Here is a 22,127-nt window from a genome sequence, read left to right as displayed (position 1 = left end):
AGCTCAGGTTTGAGCTGTATCTGAGGGCACCCTTGTATATAGAGAGTGATAGTCAGGGAAGGGTGAGGTTACAGAGATGGTTCACTCAAATATTATAAGGCTGTGCTTTGTAACAAGAGAATGCACATAGCACTGTAAATACAATCTTATTCTAACAATGGTAACCTTTAAAGTAATATTAAACTCAGCCAGTTTACAACCAGGAAAACTAAGAAAAAGAGAAGTGTAATTTACTTTAATGAAATTCATTAAAGTTTAAAGATGAAACTTCCCAAATGGAGACTGACATGATTAATTATTGTGTGGTTTCCTCTCTCTTCTTCCCTTCAAATATTACTACAACATGACTCAGGCTTTATCAAGTTCCTTCCTGTGGTATTAAAAAACATTTTTCACTTTTCATTTTTCAGTACTCTAAAAGTGCCATTACCACTCTTTATTAATTAGGAAATCAAATAACATCCCTCCTTTCCAAACAATTAGTCACCGAAAATAAGGCATAAAGTGAAGAGTCCTAATCAGGTTCGTGATTCTAGCCTACATGCAAATTTATCTGCTTTGGAATATGAAACATTAGAATGATTAAAATGCTTTGGCTGGAACATTAGCCCACAGTATCGCCCATAACCTATCAGAGAAACAAAAACATCACATTCTTCAGCTAAGTCAAAGTACTGCTTTAATTATAAAACTGTGCTGACACAGAGAAACTATGAAAATGCAACGTGTTTTAAAGCATTTTAAAGTTTTATTACCAGTGGAAGGTTAAAATCTGGGGGGAAAAGGCATAAAGGATGACATGAAGAAAGTGGAAATTCTCCAGACTAATCTTAATAGGCCACATATAACAAATGGGCACATAATAACTTTAAAGAAGTATTTGTTGTTAATTTATTGCTATAAATGATATGTTGGAATATGAATAAGTTTTACAAATTTGTAAAGGTACAGGGCTGGTTTTTAAGGTAGTTTATTTTCCTAATTACATGCGATGACAATTTTTTACCTACATTTTCTGAAATTATAAAAATCTAAATTGTCTCCCTCTCTCCCCAAATTTGATCTGGGTTATATATGTATTATCATGTAAAACATGCTTCCATATTGGCCATTGTTGTAATAAAATACTCTTATGAAACCCAAACCTATGAGGCTATTTTTTACATAAAATTTTATTTTCAGTTCCAAATTCTCTCCCTCCCCAACCACTGAAAAGGCAAGAAATACAAACAAATATGTATAATCAGGAAAAACCATGTTCTTCCATTAGCCATGTCTAAAAAAACAAATATGCTTCAACCTTTATTCCAAATCTATTCCCTCTCTATCTGGAGATGGACGCTGTTTCATCATAAATCCTCAGGAACTGTGGTAGGTTCCATTGTGTTGATGAGTTCCTAAGTCTTTCAAAGTTGTTCATCTTTACAGTACTACTGTTATTGTAAATATTATTCTCTTGGTTCTGATCGTTTCACTGAATCAGTTCATATTTTCTTCCTATCCTCTTCATTATTTCTAACAGTATAACAGCACTCCTTCCAATACACATACCAAAACTTGTTTAGCTACTCCCCAATTTTTGGAAATTCCCTCTGCTTCAGAATCTTTGCCACCACAAAAACTGCTATTCTAAGTACTTTTGTACAAAAATATAGACCCTCGTCTTTCTTTGTTCTCTTTTGGAGGTAAATCCAGTAGTACTATTGCTGAGCCAAAGGGTATGCACAGTATACAGCTTTGCTGGCATAGTTTCAATTGCTTTCCAGAATGGTTAGATTAGTTCACAACTCCACAAAGTGCGTTAATATCTCTATTTTACCCCAATTCCTCCAGCAATTGTCCATTTCCTTTTTTACCTTATTCAATCAGATAGATTTAAGATGGTTCCTCAATGTTGGATTTCTCTAATTAATAGTGGTGATTTAGAACATTTTTTTTTCATGTGGCCACTGACAGCTTAGATTTGTCCCTCTGAAAATTGCCTATTTACATCCTTTGACAATATATCAATTAGGAACGGTTCTTATTTTTCTAAATATGTACGTTTTCTTTGTCTCTTAGAAATGAGACCTTAGGGGACAGCTGGGTTGCTCAGTGGATTGAGAGCCAGACCTAGAGATGGGAGGTCCTGGGTTCAAATCTGGCCTCAGACACTTCCCAGCTGTGTGACCCTGGGCAAGTCACTTGACCCCCATTGCCTAGCCCTTACCACTCTTCTGCCTTGGAGCCAATACACAGTATTGACTCCAAGACGGAAGGTCAGGGTTTAAAAAAAAAAGAAAGAAAGAAATGAGACCTTAATCACAGAAATGTTTCAAAAATTTTCTTTCCCAATTTCCCACTTCTAATTTTAGCAGCATTGATCTTCTTTGTACAAAAACCTTTTAATTTTATGTTATCAAAATTCTTCATATTCTCTCCTGTAAACCTGTTACCTTTTTGGTCGTTAATCCTTCCTCAATCCAAAGATCGGACAGGTAATTTTCCCAATGCTCTTCTAATTTATTAATTATATCACTCTTCTTGTCTGACTCCTGCCAGACTGCTTTTCAGTTTTCCCAACAGTTGTTATTGAATAATGAGTTCTGGCCCCCATACCTGGGATTTTTAGGTTGGTCAAACACTAAGCTACAGTAATCATTTGCTTCTGTATGTTGTTCAACTAATCTGTTCCTCTGATCAAATGATTCCTTACCTGTTTTAATTATTATGGCTTTGGAGTATAATTTGAGATTTGGTCCTGCGAGGCCCCCTTGTCTTTACTTTTTTTTCCCCAAATAACTCCCTTTAATATTCTTGACCCTTTGTTCTACCAGATGAATTTTGTTATTCTTTTTTCTAGCTCTGGAAAGCAATCATTTGGTAGTTGGATGAATAAGTAAATTGATTGAGGTCATATTGTCATTTTTATTCTACTAGCTCTGCCTAATATAACTGATTAATCTTTCTCCCCTTATTTAGGTTTTTGTGTGAGTGTTTCTATAGTTCCCATTTGTGCTTTGGTATGCAAACTCTCAAGTGTTCTATACTGACTGCAGCTATATTTAATGGAATTTCTCTTTCTTCTCTCTTGATTTTGTTGGTATATACAGATATGCATTTATTTTATGTCCTACAACTCTGCAAAAGTCTTCATTTCCATTACTTTTTAGGTGACTTTCTAGGGTTCTCTAAGGAAACCATTCACCTGCAAAGAGTGATTTAATTTTGTTTCCTTCTTGCCTAGGCTAATTCCTTAAATTCTGTGGTAGTTGATGTTTTACTGTTATGCCTTGCATTTCTAGCACTATATTGAACAGTAATGAAAATAATGAACACCCTTGTTTTACCCTTGATCTTCGTGGAAAGACATGTAGTTTATACTTGTTACAAATAATGCTGTTTCTTAGTTTTAGATGGATACTATTTATCATTTGGAAAAAAGTTCCATTTATTCCTATGCTTTCTAGTGTTTTTTTTTAAACCCTTACCTTCCATATTAGGATCAATATTGTATATTAATATTGTATATTAATTCCAAGGCAGAAGAGTGGTAAGGGCTAGGCAAAGGGGGTTAAGTGACTTGCCCAGGGTCACACAACTAAGACCTCCCATCTCTAGGCTTGGCTCTCAATCCACTATGCCACCTAGCTGCTCCCCTTTAGAGTGCTTTCAATAGAGGGGAAGTTGGATCCTGTTAAATCTTTTTCTGTATCTTTTGATATGATCATATGGTTATTAATATGGTCAATTATATTTATAGTTTTCCTGATATTGAACCATCCATGCATTCTTGGTTTAAATTTAACATAGTCATACTGTAAATCTTGGTGATATGTTGCCATGGTCTGCAATAATTTATTTAAAAATTTTATAGCAATATTCATCAAGAATATATTAGTCTATGCCTTTCTTTCTCTGTTTAGCTCCTTGGCCTTAAGTATCAAGACCATATTTATGTCATACAAAGAATTTGATTGATCCCTCCTTTTCTTTTTTTTTTTTTGTTTTAGTCAAATAGTTTTATGTTTAAGTTTAAATATTTAGTATAATTTGTCTGTGAATCTATTTGGTCCTGGGGACTTTTTCTTTGGGAGTTTATTTATGGCTTGTTCAATTTCTTCTTCTAAAATAAGGTTATCTGGGACAACTTATATTTTGGTAAATACACATCCATTTTGTTAAATTGCCAGTTTTATAGCCATATAATTGGGCAAAACAATTCCTAGTAATTGCCTTTATTTCTTCCTCATTAGTTGTGAATTCACCTTTTTCATTTTTGATGCTGTTAAATTAGATTATTAGATTTCTTCTTTCTTTTTTAAAATCAAATTATTTAGCTATTTTACTGTGTTTTGTTTTTCATAAAACTCTTACCTTCTGTCTTAGAATTGTAAAGATTAAAATTAGGGAATATGGGGAGACTGAGGCAGGTAGAAATTAGTTTATCTCTGCAAGGAGTATTATATTTTTTTGAGGTTTATTAAGGATTAAGGATTAAAGAAAATACAGGATAAGAGACACGTGTCCAGGCCATAGAGTGGCCTAGACACAACCTCACCTACATTATGAAAAAAAGCCACATCTGCCCCAAAATGGAAGTCCAAGAGTCCCTCAAAAGCCTTTGAATCAGCTTAAATACCTTCTCGATCTCGGCCCAGGTGAGATTACAAGGCATTCTGGGGAAGTGGAGCAAAGGCTTGTGGGGATTGAAGTCCTGTATTCGAGTCTATTTTTACATTTCTCCGTTTGATCTTTTGCAAAAAAATTAATTTTTTCCCAAAGGATCATGAAAACATGATCAATTTAAAGATTACAATAATTTGATGATAAGAGAAAAAAACAAGTATAGCACCCAAAAACTGTGCACACCCACACTACACGGGCATGTGCTAGTCAATGACAAATCAGAAATAATTAACTGCCCACCTGGGCTGTCCTAAGCCAAGCTAGAGCCAACCATTGGCACTTGTGAGCCACAGGAAGTGAGGTAGGGAACAGCCTCTGGAATTCGCTGACTTCCTGTGGAGAGAGAGACTCACCAGTTGGTGTTAGAAGCTTGGACAGGGTACTATACCAAGATGGAGACTTTTGAAATTCACAGAATTGATACTAAATATTAAATCCAAGGCAAAAGAGCAGGAAGGGCTAGGCAATGGGGTCTCTGGGTCACACAGCCAGAAAGTGTCTGAGGCCAAATTTGAACCCAGGTCTTCCCATCTCCAGGAGAAATACACTTCTTGCCAACCTCTATCAAGAGAGGCAATTTCCATGCCATAAATTCCTTACACTTGAAATCCCAGATCTAGGACAACAAAACCCAAACCAAACACACTGCTCACAGAAGACATTGCTGAATGTCTATTTCTCTGGTCAGTGAACTATTTCCCATGAATTAATTTGGCATGAACTCTGCATGTATGTGGTCAGGGTCATGAGTAGAGTGTCAAGGAGGGGCAATGGGACAAATCCACTATGTGCCAGGCATTGGGCTGAATCTTTGTTGAGATGCCCATTTAGACTCAGGTGAGCGTAGGAACCTACTCACTCAGCCACTATTCAGAGTCCACTGGCTCAACTCTCTAGGTCTAAAGAAATATAAAGGAAAATGAGGTGGCTTTAAGTGCTGCGTATTTTCTAGGGCTTCAATTTGTTGTGATGGTTCTTGTTGTCACATCTGCCTCTTTGTGACCCATTTAGGGTTTTCTTGGCAAAGATACTGGGGTGATTTACCATTCCTTTCTCCAGCTCATTTTACAGGTGAGGAAACTGAGGCAAACAGGGCTAAGTGACCTGCCCACAGTCACTAGTTAAGTGTTTAAAGCCAGATTTGAACTCAGGAAGAAGAGTGTTCCCCTCTCCAGGTCCAGTTCCAATTGGTCTAAAGCAATTATAGCTTTCCTAGTTTCCATTTTCCTGCCTCCCCCAGTACCATAGACCTGCCCAAGTTCATTCAAACATCCTCTGCTCACTGGTCTCCCAGTCTGGAGGGTAGCCCAACCTTAGAAAATTCCAAATCTACTTCACTCCTCCAGGAAACAGTCTTCTCTTTCATTTGGCAGGGATGGCAGAATTCTCATTGGATTGCTCTTATAGTTTGTGCACCCTTTTGTCTCCTTGAAGCTAGTGCCTGAGCAAAAGATGGCATCATGCCATAGTCCTAGGGGATGCCAATAGGTCACCTCTCATGTATATTTGCCCAAACTAAATGAGATATTTAAAAGCTTGTAACATAGTCATAATAATAATAATAATAATAATAATAACTAGCATTTAAATAGCTCAAAGGTGGATCTTTTGTGCTATTTAAATGTTAGTTGTTATTATTATTATTATTCCATTATTATTATTCACCCACCATCCCACATTTCAACTTGAATTCAATTCTAAAAATGTATTCAATGATCAGTTCCATAATTCCTGGGCAGAATCTCAGCCTCGAAGAGGCTGTGACCTCTCTTGGCAATAGATGCCCCTACTCAGATCTCTTGTTCTTCCTTTATCATAGACTCCTACCATTTTGGGGGAGTTTAGAGCATGAAGAAGGGGTTAGTCAGTGGAATGAGGGGGAAAACAAGCCCCACAAGGTAACGCATTCCCCAACCAGAATCTTAACCCCAGAAGGGTAATCAAAACTTTGAGCTACAAAACAAAACAAAACAAAACTTCAAGCATATAATTCTGTTAAATTCTATTTTGTAAGCATTTATTAAAAGCTGTCTATATGCCAGGTGAAAGATGGCCCAGATAAAGCACAGGCTTCATGCCAAGAAGACCTGGTTCAAGTATCACTTATGAACTGACCCTAGATAAGTCTCTTAACTTCGCATTGCTTTAGGGCAGTTCTCTGAGGCTCTTCATTTCAGAGATGGTACCAATCTACACTGGTAAAGAGATTTTCTTAATTTTGGAGTTTTCTACACTGATGAAACCACAAGTCCACTCCCTGTCCTTATCCCCTATGTGCCACGCACTATTCTGGGCACTCAGGACACAACAAAAAAGAAACTAAACAGTCCTCCCCCTCTAGAAGCTTACCCCATCACTAAGACCAATTGTTTCCATTTGAATCTAGTCTATCCAAACAGCTTTTTCTTTAGGAGACTCATAGAATTAAGGAGAGCAAAAAAAGCCCAATCAAATAATTTTTATCTCCCCCATTAGTGGGGGTTTCCCAGCATGGAAATTTCCTCCAACCATGTAGGTTGGTGATTCTCCTGTAACTTGTAATCTTGCTATAATAGATGTAATGGGTTTAATTCAGTCTTGTCTTTTCAATGGGCAAGAGAGGGATACAAGGAAGAGAATTCAGAAATGAAAATAAAATAAAATGGAATTTTTAAAAATTGTAGTCTTGGTTAGAGAGTTCCCTGGGACGATGAGAGATTTAAGTGACCTCTTATGGTCATACAATGACTGACTATGCTTCGGAGGCAGGCGTGTGACGTAGAACTGAGGGGCATCATTTCTTATGCCAGGTTACCCACAATTAAAAAAAAAACAAAACCCTTCTTCTGCCTTATAATAAAAATCAGTTCCAAAGCAGAAGACTGGTAAGGGCTAGGCAATGGGGGTCAAGTGACTTGCCTAGGGTCACACAGCCAGATTTGAACCCAAGAATGACTCTCTATCCACTGAGCCATCTACCTGTCCCTGAACAACACAATTTTAAAAAATCTACTATATCCTCATGCAATGATTATAATCCAAACATCAGGACTATGAGCCTAGGAAGATGCAACCTGAATGATATACATATTGATTTTCTACTTTTCTGAGTCTGTTTAAAACCACACACAAACACACACATACCTACATATACCGTCAAAAATAGCCTACATTCCCTTGCTTTTAAATTCTTCCATTTTAGACACATTTAGTCATTATTGATGTTCAATACAGGATCGTTGTAGGGAGATTTCACAGCTTCAAGGAGTTCTTCCTTAAGACCTTCAAAGATAAACATACACAGAACTGGTTGATTTTCTCTTGAAAGAACAAAAACAAAAACTCCATCTTGCCTTTTAAGAAAGTCCTTATTTCAACATTTGAAAGATATTTAAATTAGTTTTTCCTTTAATTAATGACATCCTGTCCCTTAAGAACCGTTTCAACTCAAGCCAATAGGAAATTATAAGAAGGAACCAAAATGAAGTTATTTGGGGATTTTTATGTTTTCCCTGAGATAGATATTCTCAGGAATCTTAGAAATGAGAGAACACTTTTTTTTCCTTCTTAACATTTCACAAGGTAAAATCCCTGTAAGGTAGCCATAACAAGTTATCTTTTAAAAACATGTCTGACACTTGTGATACCCAGTGGAATCTCGCATCGGCTATGGGATAGGAGGGGTGCCTGGGGGGGGGGGGGGGGAGAAGAAAATGATCTTTGTCTCCAATGAATAATGCTCGGAAATGACCAAATAAAATAATGTTTAAAAACAAAACAAAACATGTCTGTTGGGTCAGCTAGAGGGCTCAGTGGATAGAGAGCCAATATGCAGACAGAAAATTCTGGGTTCAAATTTGGCCGTAGACACTGTGAGACCCAAGCAAATCACTTAACCCCAAATTGCCTAGCCCTTACCAGTCTTCTGCCTTGGAATGGATAACTTACTATTGATTCTAAGACAGCTAGTAAGAGTTTGTTTTATTGTTGTTTTTTTATTTTTATTTATTTATTTTTAAACCTTTAATCAATACTGTGTATTGATTCTAAGGCAGAAGAGTGGTAAGGGCTAGGCAATAGGGGCTAAACAACTTGCCTGGGGTCGTACAGCTAGGAAGTATCTGAGGTAAGATTTGAATCCAGGACCTCTTTCTACTTCTGTCTCTCAAACCCTCTAAGTACTACTTTTAATAGCATAATATTCTTCTAACTGATCTTTTCTCTGAAAATGGGGATCCCACTTCCACCCAGAAGCCTGTGATCTACAAATTCCCTGTATTTTTTTTTTTTACTCAGTGCCATCTGGGAGTGAGATACTTACTGTTTACAACAGCAGAAGAGAGATTTCCTGGTTTCCTCTTCTAACCTGTATCTACCAGAATTGGGGAGATCTTTGCATTCAGATATAAATGTGTGCAGTTCTGTTTCTGGAAAGCCGTCTTGTTGGTAATGCTAGGTAGGAATGGGAAAAGAATCATACTTTTAACATCCCTGTAAAACAACTGTAAATCTACTTTGGACTGGATCACTGAAGATTTCCTCCAAGTAGGTATCCATGATACATACAGTGGAAAGTATATTGTCAGAGCAACCTGGGAGGGAGCCGTCTTGCTTACCAAAAATGCAACATTAGTAATAAATCTCTCTTTACTTAAAAAAAAAAGTATATTGTCATGTCTAGGAACCTGGTTCTGCTACTTAATACTTGGGGGGCCATATTTTTTTAAATTTTATTTTATTGATTAATTAAGAAAATTTTTCCCATAGTTCCACGATTCATGTTCTTCCCCTGCCCTCCCCCGTCCCCCATAGCCAACGCACAATTCCACTGGGTTTTACATGTGTCATTGATCAAGATCTATTTCCATATTATTGATATTTACACTAGGGAGATCCTTTTGAGTCTACATCCTCAATCATATCCCCATCGAACCATGTGATCAAGCAGTTGTTTTTCTTCTGTGTTTCTGCTCTGTGGGGCCATATATGACTAATCTTTTAAACTCAATTTCCCAATCTGGAAAATGAAAGGGTTTGATTAATGATAATTATAATGCTGACAATAACTAGATAAATGATCTCTTTGTAACTTTCTTACAGTCATTTTAGCATTGTAGTTTAATCTTTCTGGATATTAATTATAAAGAGTTTGGATGAGATAAGAGTGAAACTGAGAAGTCTTTCTTTTCTTAGGGTATTTCATCTGGATTCAGGGAAAACCCTCAATAACGAATGTCTTCATAAACTTAAGTATAGGAGGCCACCGGGCAGCTAGGTGATCCTGGAGACAGGAGATGCTGGGTCCAAATGTGGCCTCAGAGACTTCCTAGCTGTGTGACTCTGGGCAAATCACTTAACTCCCATTGGTGAGTCCTTATTGCTCTTCTGCCTCTAAGACAGAAGGAAAGGGTTTTTTTTTAAAAAGTGTAGGGGGCTACACTTAAGAAGAGAGAGAAGATCTTGGAGATTGGAGTGAAAATAATGACTGAGATATATTCAAGTTTACAAACATCTCACTTAAATCAGAAACAGACTAAAGAGTCTTCCTTGCCCCAATTTCCTCATGTGTAAAATGATCTGGAGAAGGAAATGACAGACTCCAATATCTTTGCCAAGAAAATCCCAAATGGGGTCACAAAGAGTCAGCCAAGATTGAAAAAAAATAATAGATCCAAAGGAGTGGAAGTGGGGAAGGAAGCAATACCATGTCAAGATGTTAATAGAACAAGGTAAGAGAGGTACCAGAACTGCACCTCTTGCCAAAAGCTAGTTATTAATTTTTGAGCATCAGAAATCAGCAAATCTACAAATCAAGGTCTGATTTATTATTTTGTTGATTGACTAGTGTTAAGAAAGAGATATAAGTAGGCAGATTAAACAGGAAAATGTATAGTTTTAAGTCCCTTACCCAAGGAGAAATCTTCTCCCTCTGAGATACTCCCCCTTTCTAACTTGAAATCCTTGTCAGACTTACCTTAATTGTTTCATAGGTGTCAGTAATCAAGGCGATGAAGAGACTTAAAACCATGTAGATAAAGAGGCTGATGAATGAGTAGAGGTAAATCCGACTAAACAACCAAACCAAGTAACTTTTTTGTTGCATTTTTTCAAATGTGGCAAACATGTCATCCCCATTTATGAGAGAGAAAAGGCACTCAGAAACCATATTCAGGGACCGGAACTGAAAAGACCAAATAGACAAATGTTCTCTTTTAATTCCAGGGTCATTCCATGTCTAGACATTTTTTTCATTCTTTTTATTTATTTATTTTAAACTCTTATCTTCTATCTTAGAATCAATATAGTGTATTGGTTCCAAGACAGAAGAGTGGCAAAGGTTAGGCAGTTGAGGATAAGTGACTTGCTCAGAGTCACACAGTTAGGAAATGTTTGAGGTCACAATTGAACCCAGGACCTTCTGACTTCAAGCCTGTGAATACACTGTGCCACCCAGCTGCCCCCCAATCCCCCCAAAAAATTCCCAAATGGAATGTGTTCAACAAGAGTTGAACACAACCAAAAATGATGCAACCACAATAACTACCTGACAAGGTCAAATACTCTACCTACTCTACCGCCTCTCTGCTTGTTGGTTCTGCCCAGTACCAGTGGAAGTGAATTGATTTAATGCAAATTTAAAATGGGATTTGAAAAATATTTTAAAAAATATTTTGAGATCTCTATTTTAAAATAATTGGTTTCCTTTGTAAACTTATTTTGTGGATTCAAAAACATTCTTTTCAGAAGGGGTCCATTGATTTCATCAAACAGCCAAAGGGTCCAGGACACCAAAAAAAAGAAAAAGTGGTTAAGAACCACTGGTTTAAATCATGATCAGAAGGCTAGGACCAATGCTGCCTGCATCAATCACATTGCATGGACAAGTTTATCCTATCATTTCACAAAGACAAGCTGTTCCTTCTTCATGCCCCATTTAACAGAAACATGAGCTGTAACCAATCTCGTCATGCTGACGTTCCTATTCTTTCAAAGAGTGAGATTTTGATCAGCTTCAGAAATGATTCATAAACCAGAGCTAGGAGGAGTTCTACATCCAGCTAAATCAATCAATCAATCAGTAAAGAAGCGTCTACAAGTGCCAAGCATCGTGCTTTATGAACATGAGCTCAAACAGTCACCACCATCAAAGAATCCACATTTGAATGGGAGAGAGAACTTGAGCAGACAGAAGGTAATCTGAGAGATGCGAGACACTAGCAGCTGGAGGGACCAGGGAATGCTCCCCCTTCCTTCAAAAAAAGCACAATTAGGGGGCAGCTCAGTGGGTAGCTCAGTGGATTGAGGGCCAGTCCTAGAGATGGGAGGTCCTAGGTTCAAATCTGGCCTCAGACACTTCCCAGCTGTGTGACCCTGGGCAAGTCACTTGACCCCCATTGCCTAGCCCTTACCACTCTTCTGCCTTGGAGCCAATACACAGTATTGACTCCAAGACAGAAGGTAAGGGTTTTTTTTTAAAAAAAAAAAAAGCACAATTGGAATTGAGACTTGAAGGAAACCAGGGAATCTAAAATCATTATTTGAATTGAAGATATTAGACTTGAAACACTAATTTAAATGAATGAATTTTCAAAAAATGCAACTTAAATTTTTAGCTAATTTTTAAAAACTCTTATCATCTATCATAGAATTGATCCCGAGTATTGTTTCCAAGGCAGAAGAGTGGTAAGGGTTAGGCAATGGGGGTTAAGTGTCTTACCCAGGGTCACATAGGGCTAGGAAGTGTTTGAATCCAAATTTGAACCCAGGACTTCCTTTCTCCATGCCTGGCTCTCTATCCATTCAAGCCACTTACTGGCTAAAGGTGTTTATATAATGGAGAAAGACAATATAAAAAAGGGAGCTTAAAAAAGGGGGATAAATCATGGCTGGTCTGAGCCCTTCATCAAAGTGGAAACTCCAGGAGGAACTCATCCATGGGAGAAGGGTGCCATAAGGGTCAAGAAGAAGGTGGCTGAAGCCCAGGATCCTGAAGCACTGGTGGCTCCTCTGAGTTCTTTGCCCAGTTAGTGAGCCCAGAGAAGCATCTTAATTCTTTGATTCAACTACAAAAAGCAGCTATTTTCTTTACCTGTGCAGCAGTCTCTAGACTATCAAATACAATAATCACCGCAGTTCTCTCTTGAATTTATCCTGCTCCATCAAAGTACAAAATTAGCAAAGGAAATTTTCCTGAATAGACCAAGACAGTGATTAAGGTTCAATGGTCGAGTGCCAGACTCGAGAGTTTGAATTCTGACTCTGATGCCTCTTGGCTATGAGATTCCCAGACTTAGCACAACACCCGGCACACAGTAAGAACTTAATAAATGTTTATTGGCTGACTCTTGGCAAATGACCTAGGAAGACTTAAACTAGGAACTAGGAAGAATTAGAGCTGGAAAGCATGTTAGTGGTCCAACTAGTTCGACTCCTTCATTTTCCAGAGAAGTAAACTGGGGTCCAGAGATCAAGGGATTTGGTCAGGGTAACATGGTTAGTAAATGCCATGACTAAGTCTTCTGATTCTAAATCCAGCACTTTCCCCACTCTAGCAGGCTGGCAGAGCACTCGGAGCCTCGGCTTTCTCAACTGTGAAATGGGAATGATAACTGTACTGTGAAATGAAACGAAAGTGCTTGGCAAACTTTGAGGCAGAGATTTCTGAGCCTTAATTTTCTCAGCTATCAAATGGAGATGATAGGTACAGCATCAAGTGAAATAATGGGTCATAAAGGACTTTGAAAACTTAAAAGCAGTAGGAAAAGGTCAATAATTACTAGCATATATATGTATTTAACCCTTACCTTCTGTCTTATAATCAAAATGATGTAGTAAGTAAGCTTTGAATGGGCTAATCAGCCCTGAGCATGTGGTTTATTATTTTGTGGTTCCAAGGCATAAGAGCAGTAAGGGCTAGGCAATGGGGGTTAAGTGACTTGTCCAGGGTCACCCAGCTAGGAAGTGTCTGAGGCTGATTTGAACTCACATCTTTCTGACTTCAGCCTCAGCACTCTATCCACTGAGCCGCTAGCTGCCCCCATGCTAAAAATTCACCTGTAAACTCAACAGCAACTGAATTAGGGTTGTTGAGAAAAATCAAGTGAGATAATATTTGTAAAGCACTTGACACAGTAGCTTATAAATATTATTTCTCTTCCTTAATTTGCATTGTTAACATTTTCTCATCATTTTCTTAAGCCCAGACAATCAACAAAACTACAAATCAAGGCTCAGTGCGTAGTATTCACAGACGCCCAAGGTTTAACTTGGAATTTCACAATAAAGACTAAATATTGACTGGTAGTAGGTTAGAGTTGGCCCCAGTATATCTCCACCTTCCTCCCTCCCCACTCTCAAGAGACAGCCCTTAAAACAATTTTCTTTTTTAAATTTCTTTCAATTTTTTTCCCTATAAACTCATACCTTTCATATATTAGTTCCAAGGCAGATGAGTAGTAAGGGTTTGACAATGGGAGTTAAGTGACTTGCCCAGGGTCACATAGCTAAGAAGTGTCTGAGGTCAAATTTGAACCCAGTACCTTCCAGCTCTAGGTATGGTTCTCAATCTATTGAGCCACATAGCATCCCCAGGTTTTTCTTTTTTAAATAAACAAACAAAAAAGGAAGATTTTTAAAAATCTGTACAAGAAATCACTATATTGGAAAAAAAAATCAAAGTATATCCAATGTTTCCCCCCATCATGGGTTGTCCACCCAAATTTGCAAAGATAACACTCTTGCTATTTTTAAACTTCTTTGTTTGCTGGGGGAGGGGGGACCTATGTAAAAATGGAGATTTGAACCCTAGACTTCAATTCCCAGAAGTCCTTGGTATTTCCCAGAATTCCCTATAATCTCACCTGAGTTTCCACCTGGGCGAGATCACAATTAGTATTTTAACTGGCAGTAACGCCCTCGTCTTTCTCTTCAATGCTCTGCATGGCCATTGCAATGATGTAGTAAGTAAGCTTTGAATGGGCTAATCAGCCCTGAGCATGTGGTTTATTATTTTGTATCCTTGATTTCTAATAATCCTTAATAAACCTCATAAAATATAATATTTTTATTAGTAGAAATATAATTTCATTTTTATACCTAAGAGACTGAAACTCAGGCAAGTCCTAGCCTTCTTCATACCTTCACATGATAAGGTCCCAAGACGATCCAGCCACAGAAGCAGTAGCCCAGGTAGATCATGGCGGCACAACAGCAGAATCTGATGACATTGGGTAATGCTGCCTGAAGAGTCAAAATGAGGAGCTGTGGGAAAGAAGCACCATTGGTGAGCAATCTACCATTGGCCTCAGGATCTGGCAAGTCAATGGGGAAAAAACAAATGAACAGGACAGATAAGTGGCACCATATTGCATGGGGCTCCAAGCCTGGAGTCAGGAACCTCATCTTCCTAAGTTCAAATCTGGTTTCAGACACTTAATAGCTATATGACCCTGGTCAAGTCACTTTATCCTGTTTGCCTCAGTTTCCTCACCTGCCAAATGAGCTGGAGCAGGAAATGGCAAATCACTCCAGCATCTCACCAAGAAAACCCCAAATGGGGTCATGAAGTTTGGACATGGATGAAATAACTAAACAACAAAACGTCCAGAGTTCCTAAGGGGAAAAAAAATCTCCCAGAGTTCCTTACATTATACTTTTGGAAGAAGCCAAGGTAGCGAATGACTCCAAGCCACACGAGCATGGTTGAGGTCCCCAGAAGGATGCTGCAGACATCGTAACTGGTTAGGCTCTAGACAGACAGACACAGAAACATTGTTAGCATGGACTTCAAACCACAATCCTCCACTTTGATATTTTTTTAATTTGTTAATATATTCACAATATCCACAGAAAGATGACTACTGAAAACATTATATTTCCCCCACCTACTTAAAGGGATGATATCACTCAATGATAATAATAGTTAACAACAACAATGGTGACAATAGCTAGCATTTATATAGTGCATTTATAATGTGCTAGGCATTGTGCTAAGTAGTTAATATCATGTCATTTGATCCTCATAATACTAGGAGACAGGTGCTATTATTATCCCTATTTTGTAATTAAGGAAACTGAAGCAGAGGTTAAGTGGCTTGCCCAGGTTACACAGCTAATAAGTGTCTAAGGCTGAATTTGAATTCAAGTCTTCTTGATTTCAGGTCAGTGCTCTATCCACTGCATCATTTATATGGAAAACACTAATTCTCCTTAATAATAATAATACATTAGATTATATACATTATTTTTATATATTATGATAAATTATTTTGTTATATCATTATTAATATCATATAATATTGTGTGTTATAGTAATATAATAATAATAAAGGGATGGCTAGGTTCAGTAGATAGAGACTGGAGACAGAAGGTCCTAGGTTAAAATCTGGCCTCAGACACTTCCTAGCTATGTGACCCTGGGCAAGTCACTTAGCATTAATTGCCAGCCCTTACTACTCTTCTGCCTTAGAACCATTGATTCTAAGAGAGAGGTAAGGGCTTAAAAGGAAAATTTAATAACAACAACAACAAAATCCACTGGGTCTTTTTCAGAGTTAGACTTTGGAATCAGTGTTCCATTTGATCAAACTGGATACCCTAGGGCCATTTTGTGAATTTTGTCTATGGAGCTTTTGTTCCTAGAAAGTCCTGGGAGTCTAACCAGAGGATATACAACCTCGTACATTTCCACCCCTGAAAAATTTCCTGAGAGCATCCTCTGTTGATGGGTGGCACTATTGTGGGACTTTCATCACTACAGAGCAGCACATGAGCTGGAAGAAACCTGAGACATCTCATCCAGCTTCCTTGTTTTATGGGCAGTTGGATAGTATAGTAGATAGATTGCTGGTCTTGGACCTAAGAAGGCTTGAGTTCAAATTGGACCCCAAATCCTGTGTGATCCTGGCCAAAATCACTTATTCTCTCTCAGATTCATGTTTCTTTATTTGTAAAACAGGGCTAATATCTATAAAATGAGGAATAACAATAACCCCTACCTTATAGAATTGTTAAAAAGGAAAAAATTATATATTTATTCTATATATTGCATATTTATAAATATGTAAACATATAAATACATTGTATCTATGTATATAAATATACATCATATTTATTGATTTTATTGTTCATTATATAATTAACATCTACATATAACATATGATATATAATCCATTACATACAATGTCATTATAAGTACATTAATGTACAATATATCACATTTTAATATATAATATAATACATGGCTGTTTACCAACCATACCACTTCCAAGTGCTATATAAATTCCTGCTGCTATTATGACTGCTAATAAGGAAAGCTGAGCCCTAGAAAAGTGTAGACTTCCCAAGGTCACACAGGTGGCGAGGGGCAAAGTCTAGGTGAGAACTCAGTGGATCCCAAGACTCCAAGGGCTTAGGCTGCTCTCTTTTCACTGACCTGAGGATAACACTTATTATTCCCATTTGTTGTTGGGGTTTTTGAACCCTCCCCTTCCATCCTAGTATGAACTCTAAGATAGAAGAGTGGCAAGGGCTAGGCAATGGGAGCTAAGCGATTTGCCCAGGGTCACACATTTCCCATTCATTCTTATACCTAGAATGCTGTGTTGGGTATTGGGGGCCATATTGAAGGAAGGACATCAGTTTTATTGTTGTCTTTGTACTCCCCAAACTTAATACTGTGTAGAGAAGATAGCAGGTGCTTAATAAATGTTTGTAGGACAAGGTGTAGAGGAGAGAACTCAAGACTGTCAAAGGCTGTGAGACCATGCCATAACATTCTAGGATATATAATGTTTTAGTACGTATATGATATAACACTATGCAATATATAATAGACTATAATTCTATATGCCATATAGAGCTATGAAATATTACCTATATTTAGATATTATTTATATTTCCCATGTATTATAGAATATTATAAAGCATACTAGAATGCTCTAATATTATGCAAATGGAAGAAAATATTATAAAGCTTACTATTATATAATAATACTACATAAAACGATAAAATGCTATAATATGTCATATATCACATGTCATACAACAAAATATTATGAAAAGATATATTATGTTCCATAAATCTTTAAGAGTATGAATATGTCATATATCACATACCATGTGACAAAATATTATGAAAAGTTATATTATATATTATAATGCTACATAAAACTATAAATGCCAATATGTCCTATATCACATACCATGTGACAAAATATTATGAAAAGTTATATTATATATTATAATGCTACATAAAACTGTAAGTGCTAATATATCATAATATGATAAATTATAAAACATTATCTGACATGTCATGTTTTAGACCAAATGACATTATCATTTTATTCTCATTTAACAAATGGGGAAACTGAGAGTCAGTCATCCCAAGTATCATTGCCCAGCATATGGCAAAAGTGAAACTTAAACCCAGGTCTTCCAACCCTAAAGCCAATGTTTCCAATGACTAACATTCCTGGGCCAGTTAGTCAAGAGAATTATTTTACAAACTGGGAAAATGAGGCACAGGGAGGTAAAATTATTTGACCCAGAGATCAAACACTCCTTAAGCTCACTACTAGTTGATATTTGTGATCTATCAAGGATGAGTTTTTCAACTCAGAAAGAGAGAGATGTACCAAGTGCACAATTTTGCCGTCAAGGATAAGAGCCCCTCTGCAGAGAGCTGCCACTATTTTTTTTTCAGGCTCAGCCCACTGCACTTAACAGTGGGCATTTAGAGGACAGTGTATAGAACACCAGATCTGGAGTAAATAAGGATTCAATCTTGCTTCTAGCTTTGCGACCCTCATCAAGGCAGAGTTTGCCTCTGCTTACCTCAGTTTCCTTATCTGTAAAATGAGAGCAATGAGAGCATCTCCCTTAGAGGGTGGTTGTGAAGATCAAATTAGAGAAAATTTGCAAGGCACTTTGTAAACCATAAAGCACTTTAGAAATGCCTGCTATCATTATTGACACAACAGGTAGCTCTAAAGGATATTAATAGAAATGCTAAGCCTCTAGGAACATTTTGATCTTAAGAAAAAAGACACAAATGACACATTAAAGAATTGCATTATTTAGCATCATAATGTTGAATCAAGAATCCAGTGGCTTTTTGTAAGAGGAATGACGCAAAGAGAAAAAAGTTTGGCGTCCATTCTCCCTTGGAGTGTCTGCGCAGGGAAGGCAACAGTCAGTTATTTACTAATTGCCTACTACATTCTCGATTCTGTGCTCAGTTCTTTACAAATATTATCTCTGAGTCATTGACTCTACCACTCCTACTCTTCTGCTGTTTTTATTCAGTCATTTAAGTTGTGCCAGACTCTTCATGACCCCATTTGGGGTTTTCTTGGCAACAAGATTGGAATGATTTGCCATTTCCCTCTCCAGCTCATCTTCTTGTTGTTGTTCAGTCATTTCAGTTGTGTCCAATTCTTCATGACTCCATTTGAGATTTTCTTGGCAAAGATACTGGAGTGATTTGCACATGCTTCCACAGCTCATTTTACATAGAAAGAAACGGAGGCAAACAGGGTTAATTGACCTACCAACAGTCACACCACTAGTAAGTATTTAAGGCCAGATTTGAATTGAGAAAAAGGAGTCTTCAAGTGCTGGTCTAGTTCTGGCATTTTTATCCACTAAGCCACCTTAGCTGCCTTAGATACATACTCCTACCTGTGGTTAACAAACTCCTCCTAAACCTTTCCCAGAGGATTTTATTTCAGGGAATCACAGAACTTTCATCTTGGAAGGAATCTCAGCATCCCCTCTAACCATTCTGAATGAGTGAGCCCCCAGCCTATGTCTGGAGATCTCCAACGAAGAGAATGGAAGTCCTATTACTTCCTCTTTTGGCCAGCTTTCATTGGTAGAAAGCTTTTTCTTTCATTTAGTCTAAAATGGCGTCCGTAACTTCCACTTTCTCCTGGTGCTGCCTCGTTGGGTTCAAAGAGAACAAACTGAATTTCTACTCTATCTGACAATCTTTCAGGTACCAGAAGATAGCTCTCTGGACTCCCTTGAGTCCTCTTCTTCTCCAGGCTAAATAAACATCTTCACTTCTTCCAAATGATTCCTGAAAGCCATAAACCCTAGAGAGGCAACATGGTAGAGGGAAAGAGTGGTGGATTTGGAGTCAAAGGACCTCGCTTCAGATCCTAACTTTATTTTTTGCTATCTGTGGAACGTTGGGGAAATCCCAAGCACTTAGGACCTTCATTTCTAAAATGAAAATGTTAAACTCAGTGTCTTCTAAAATCCTTTTAGCCTCCAGAACTATGTTTCTACCACCATCACCAACCTGCATGCCCATTTCAGTATTTTCCCCAGTTTGCAAACTTCCTTTTTAAAGTGTGGTGTCCAGAACCAAAGAGCAATCTTCCAGCTTTGGTCCTAGAGGGGAGAAATGGCACACATAGACGATCACCTCTTTATTCTTGCATGATATTCCCTTTTTTTTCCTTTTTGAAACCTTTATCTTCTGTCTTAGAATCAATGCTAGATTTTGATTCCAAGGCAAAAGAGCTAGGCAATGGGAGTTAAGTGATTTGGCCAGGATCACACAGCTAGGAAGTGGCTGGGGCCACATTTGAACCCAGGACTTCCCCTATCTAGACCTGGCTCTCAGTCCACTGAGCCACCTAGTTATACTTCAAGCTATGCTTCTCAATGTAACTCAAGATCATATTTTAGTGGCTACTCAAATACAAGTCAAACACTGAAGCCTCTGTGAAACAGAAGCATCTTACCTTAGCTTGGATTTCCATTTTCAGGATCGAACCAACAACAGTCAACATGTCACTGACAATAATCAAAATGTACCATCCATTAACAAATTCCATTTGATCAGTAACTGAAACTTCCTTCTTTAAGTGGAGGAGGGAGAAGTTTACATATTCCTTTAGGGGAAAATTGGAGGGCAAAAAGGGGAAAGTAACAGTCAATACATTTTTTTTTAAATCTTGGCATCAAGAAAAACCCACCAGGGTATCATTTCTAGAAAAGAACAAACACACGACACTCAGTACACACCCGCTGGAGCTGAATTCCTTTAGCCACCGACCGGGTGCAGAGAATTAATGAAGCTGAGCAAGTCAGGATAACAAAAGCGTCAAAGATCATCATGTAATGAGTATTCTTCTGTACTGCAAGAGATTAGCATCACACACTTATAGAATTGGTCCACGAAGTTACAGAGGCAACACTCAGTTGGATATGGATGTCAACATGGTCTCCTTTGTTTGATGCCAAATGGAAGACACGGATTTGGCTGGGCACCGTTCCCATGCATGAGGAGTTACGTGCACACAGCAGAGAGGTAGTAAAGAAGTCCCCCTGGCTTGAACTTCCTCAATATTATCAAATGATCTATTAATCTAAAACACAGTAGCTGGAGGGGGGGCACAGGGGTCTTTTGTTTTTAATGTAATTATCCCTCCTGAGTCATCTAACAAGATTCTTATTTATTCAATTGTATGGAGCAGACTGGGGGAAGCTTTCCTAAGTGTTTAAAAGCACTTGTGAATACTAGAATCAAATACTTGAAACGAATTTACAAAATGCTAAATGAAATTACATTTTTTCCATTCACCCCAGTGCCCCCAGGGCTTCTTACAGTGCATGGCACATAACAAGTCTTTTGTAAATGCCTATTGAACTGCACCACCCACCCAAATGTCAAGTGGATTCTAATAAAGATGGGCAATGTGGTTTAGTAGAGAGGGGGGAGGGCATAAGAAGACTTGAGTTCAAGTCCTCCCTTTAAATTGTAAGAGCTGTGTGACTCTGGGCAAGTGCCTGAAGGCATGTCCCAGTGTCTCAATGTCTCAAGCAGTGATCAAAGACTATAAATGATGGATGAATTGCCATTGTGTATGGAGGAGGGTGTCCCCATATTGGAAAAGAAAGAATAATAAAGTAATAATTAAGTACTCTCTCTGGTGTGGATAGAGAGCAGGTCTCAAAATCAGGAGGATTTGAATTCAGGTCTCACCATTGTTCTATAATCACTGAAATGCTGTGGACATTATCAGGAAGATATTAATCTGTCTTGATAAGAAGGTGTTTCCTCACCTGGGAGGTCCCCATAACCTGAGAAATCAGAGGTCCAGTACTAATTCTTAGCTAGGCACGGAGAGCTCCCTGCCAATTAAATCACACAAGTCCCATCCAAAGTAGGGGAAATTACAATAAATTCATTTTCATCAATTCATATGGGCTAAATCTTGACCTTGCACTAATATCCCAGAAGGACCTGCTATAACTCCCTAGCACTAAGTCCAGGCTAAAACACCACTGTGAGTGCTATAACAGGTGGGTCTAAGAGAATGACAGAACAGGTACTTAGTGATTAGATTGTGTCCATTCGCACCACTTTCCAGCTAAGCCATAACATTCTGGGCCACATCTCTCATTAAATCCATATTACTGCCATCCTAACTTGGGCAGGTGAGAACAGGTGGTGAAGAAACAGAGCA

At 37.9% G+C, this 22,127-nt stretch overlaps 1 protein-coding gene across 2 annotated transcripts in view; it reads right to left on the bottom strand.

Annotated features, from left to right (window-relative positions):
* Positions 1–662: 662 nt before the first annotated feature.
* MCOLN3 (mucolipin TRP cation channel 3) overlaps positions 663–22,127 on the bottom strand; it is a 64,005-nt gene continuing 42,540 nt past the window's right edge. For both annotated transcript variants that reach the window (XM_056815402.1, XM_056815403.1), the window contains 7 exons: positions 20,683–20,795; positions 20,400–20,549; positions 15,293–15,394; positions 14,785–14,907; positions 10,622–10,828; positions 8,969–9,099; positions 663–7,929 (listed from right to left, as the gene is read on the bottom strand). In XM_056815402.1, coding sequence (XP_056671380.1) covers positions 7,923–7,929; positions 8,969–9,099; positions 10,622–10,828; positions 14,785–14,907; positions 15,293–15,394; positions 20,400–20,549; positions 20,683–20,795 — 833 coding nt within the window. In that variant the 3' untranslated portion in view covers positions 663–7,922. The remainder of the gene's footprint in view (positions 7,930–8,968; positions 9,100–10,621; positions 10,829–14,784; positions 14,908–15,292; positions 15,395–20,399; positions 20,550–20,682; positions 20,796–22,127) is intronic.

The sequence above is a fragment of the Monodelphis domestica genome, chromosome 2 (genome assembly GCF_027887165.1).
Source record: "Monodelphis domestica isolate mMonDom1 chromosome 2, mMonDom1.pri, whole genome shotgun sequence".
Classification (NCBI taxonomy): Eukaryota; Metazoa; Chordata; class Mammalia; order Didelphimorphia; family Didelphidae; genus Monodelphis; species Monodelphis domestica.
Note: the sequence above shows the minus strand (reverse complement) of the source record. Positions and strands in the feature narration are given on the sequence as shown.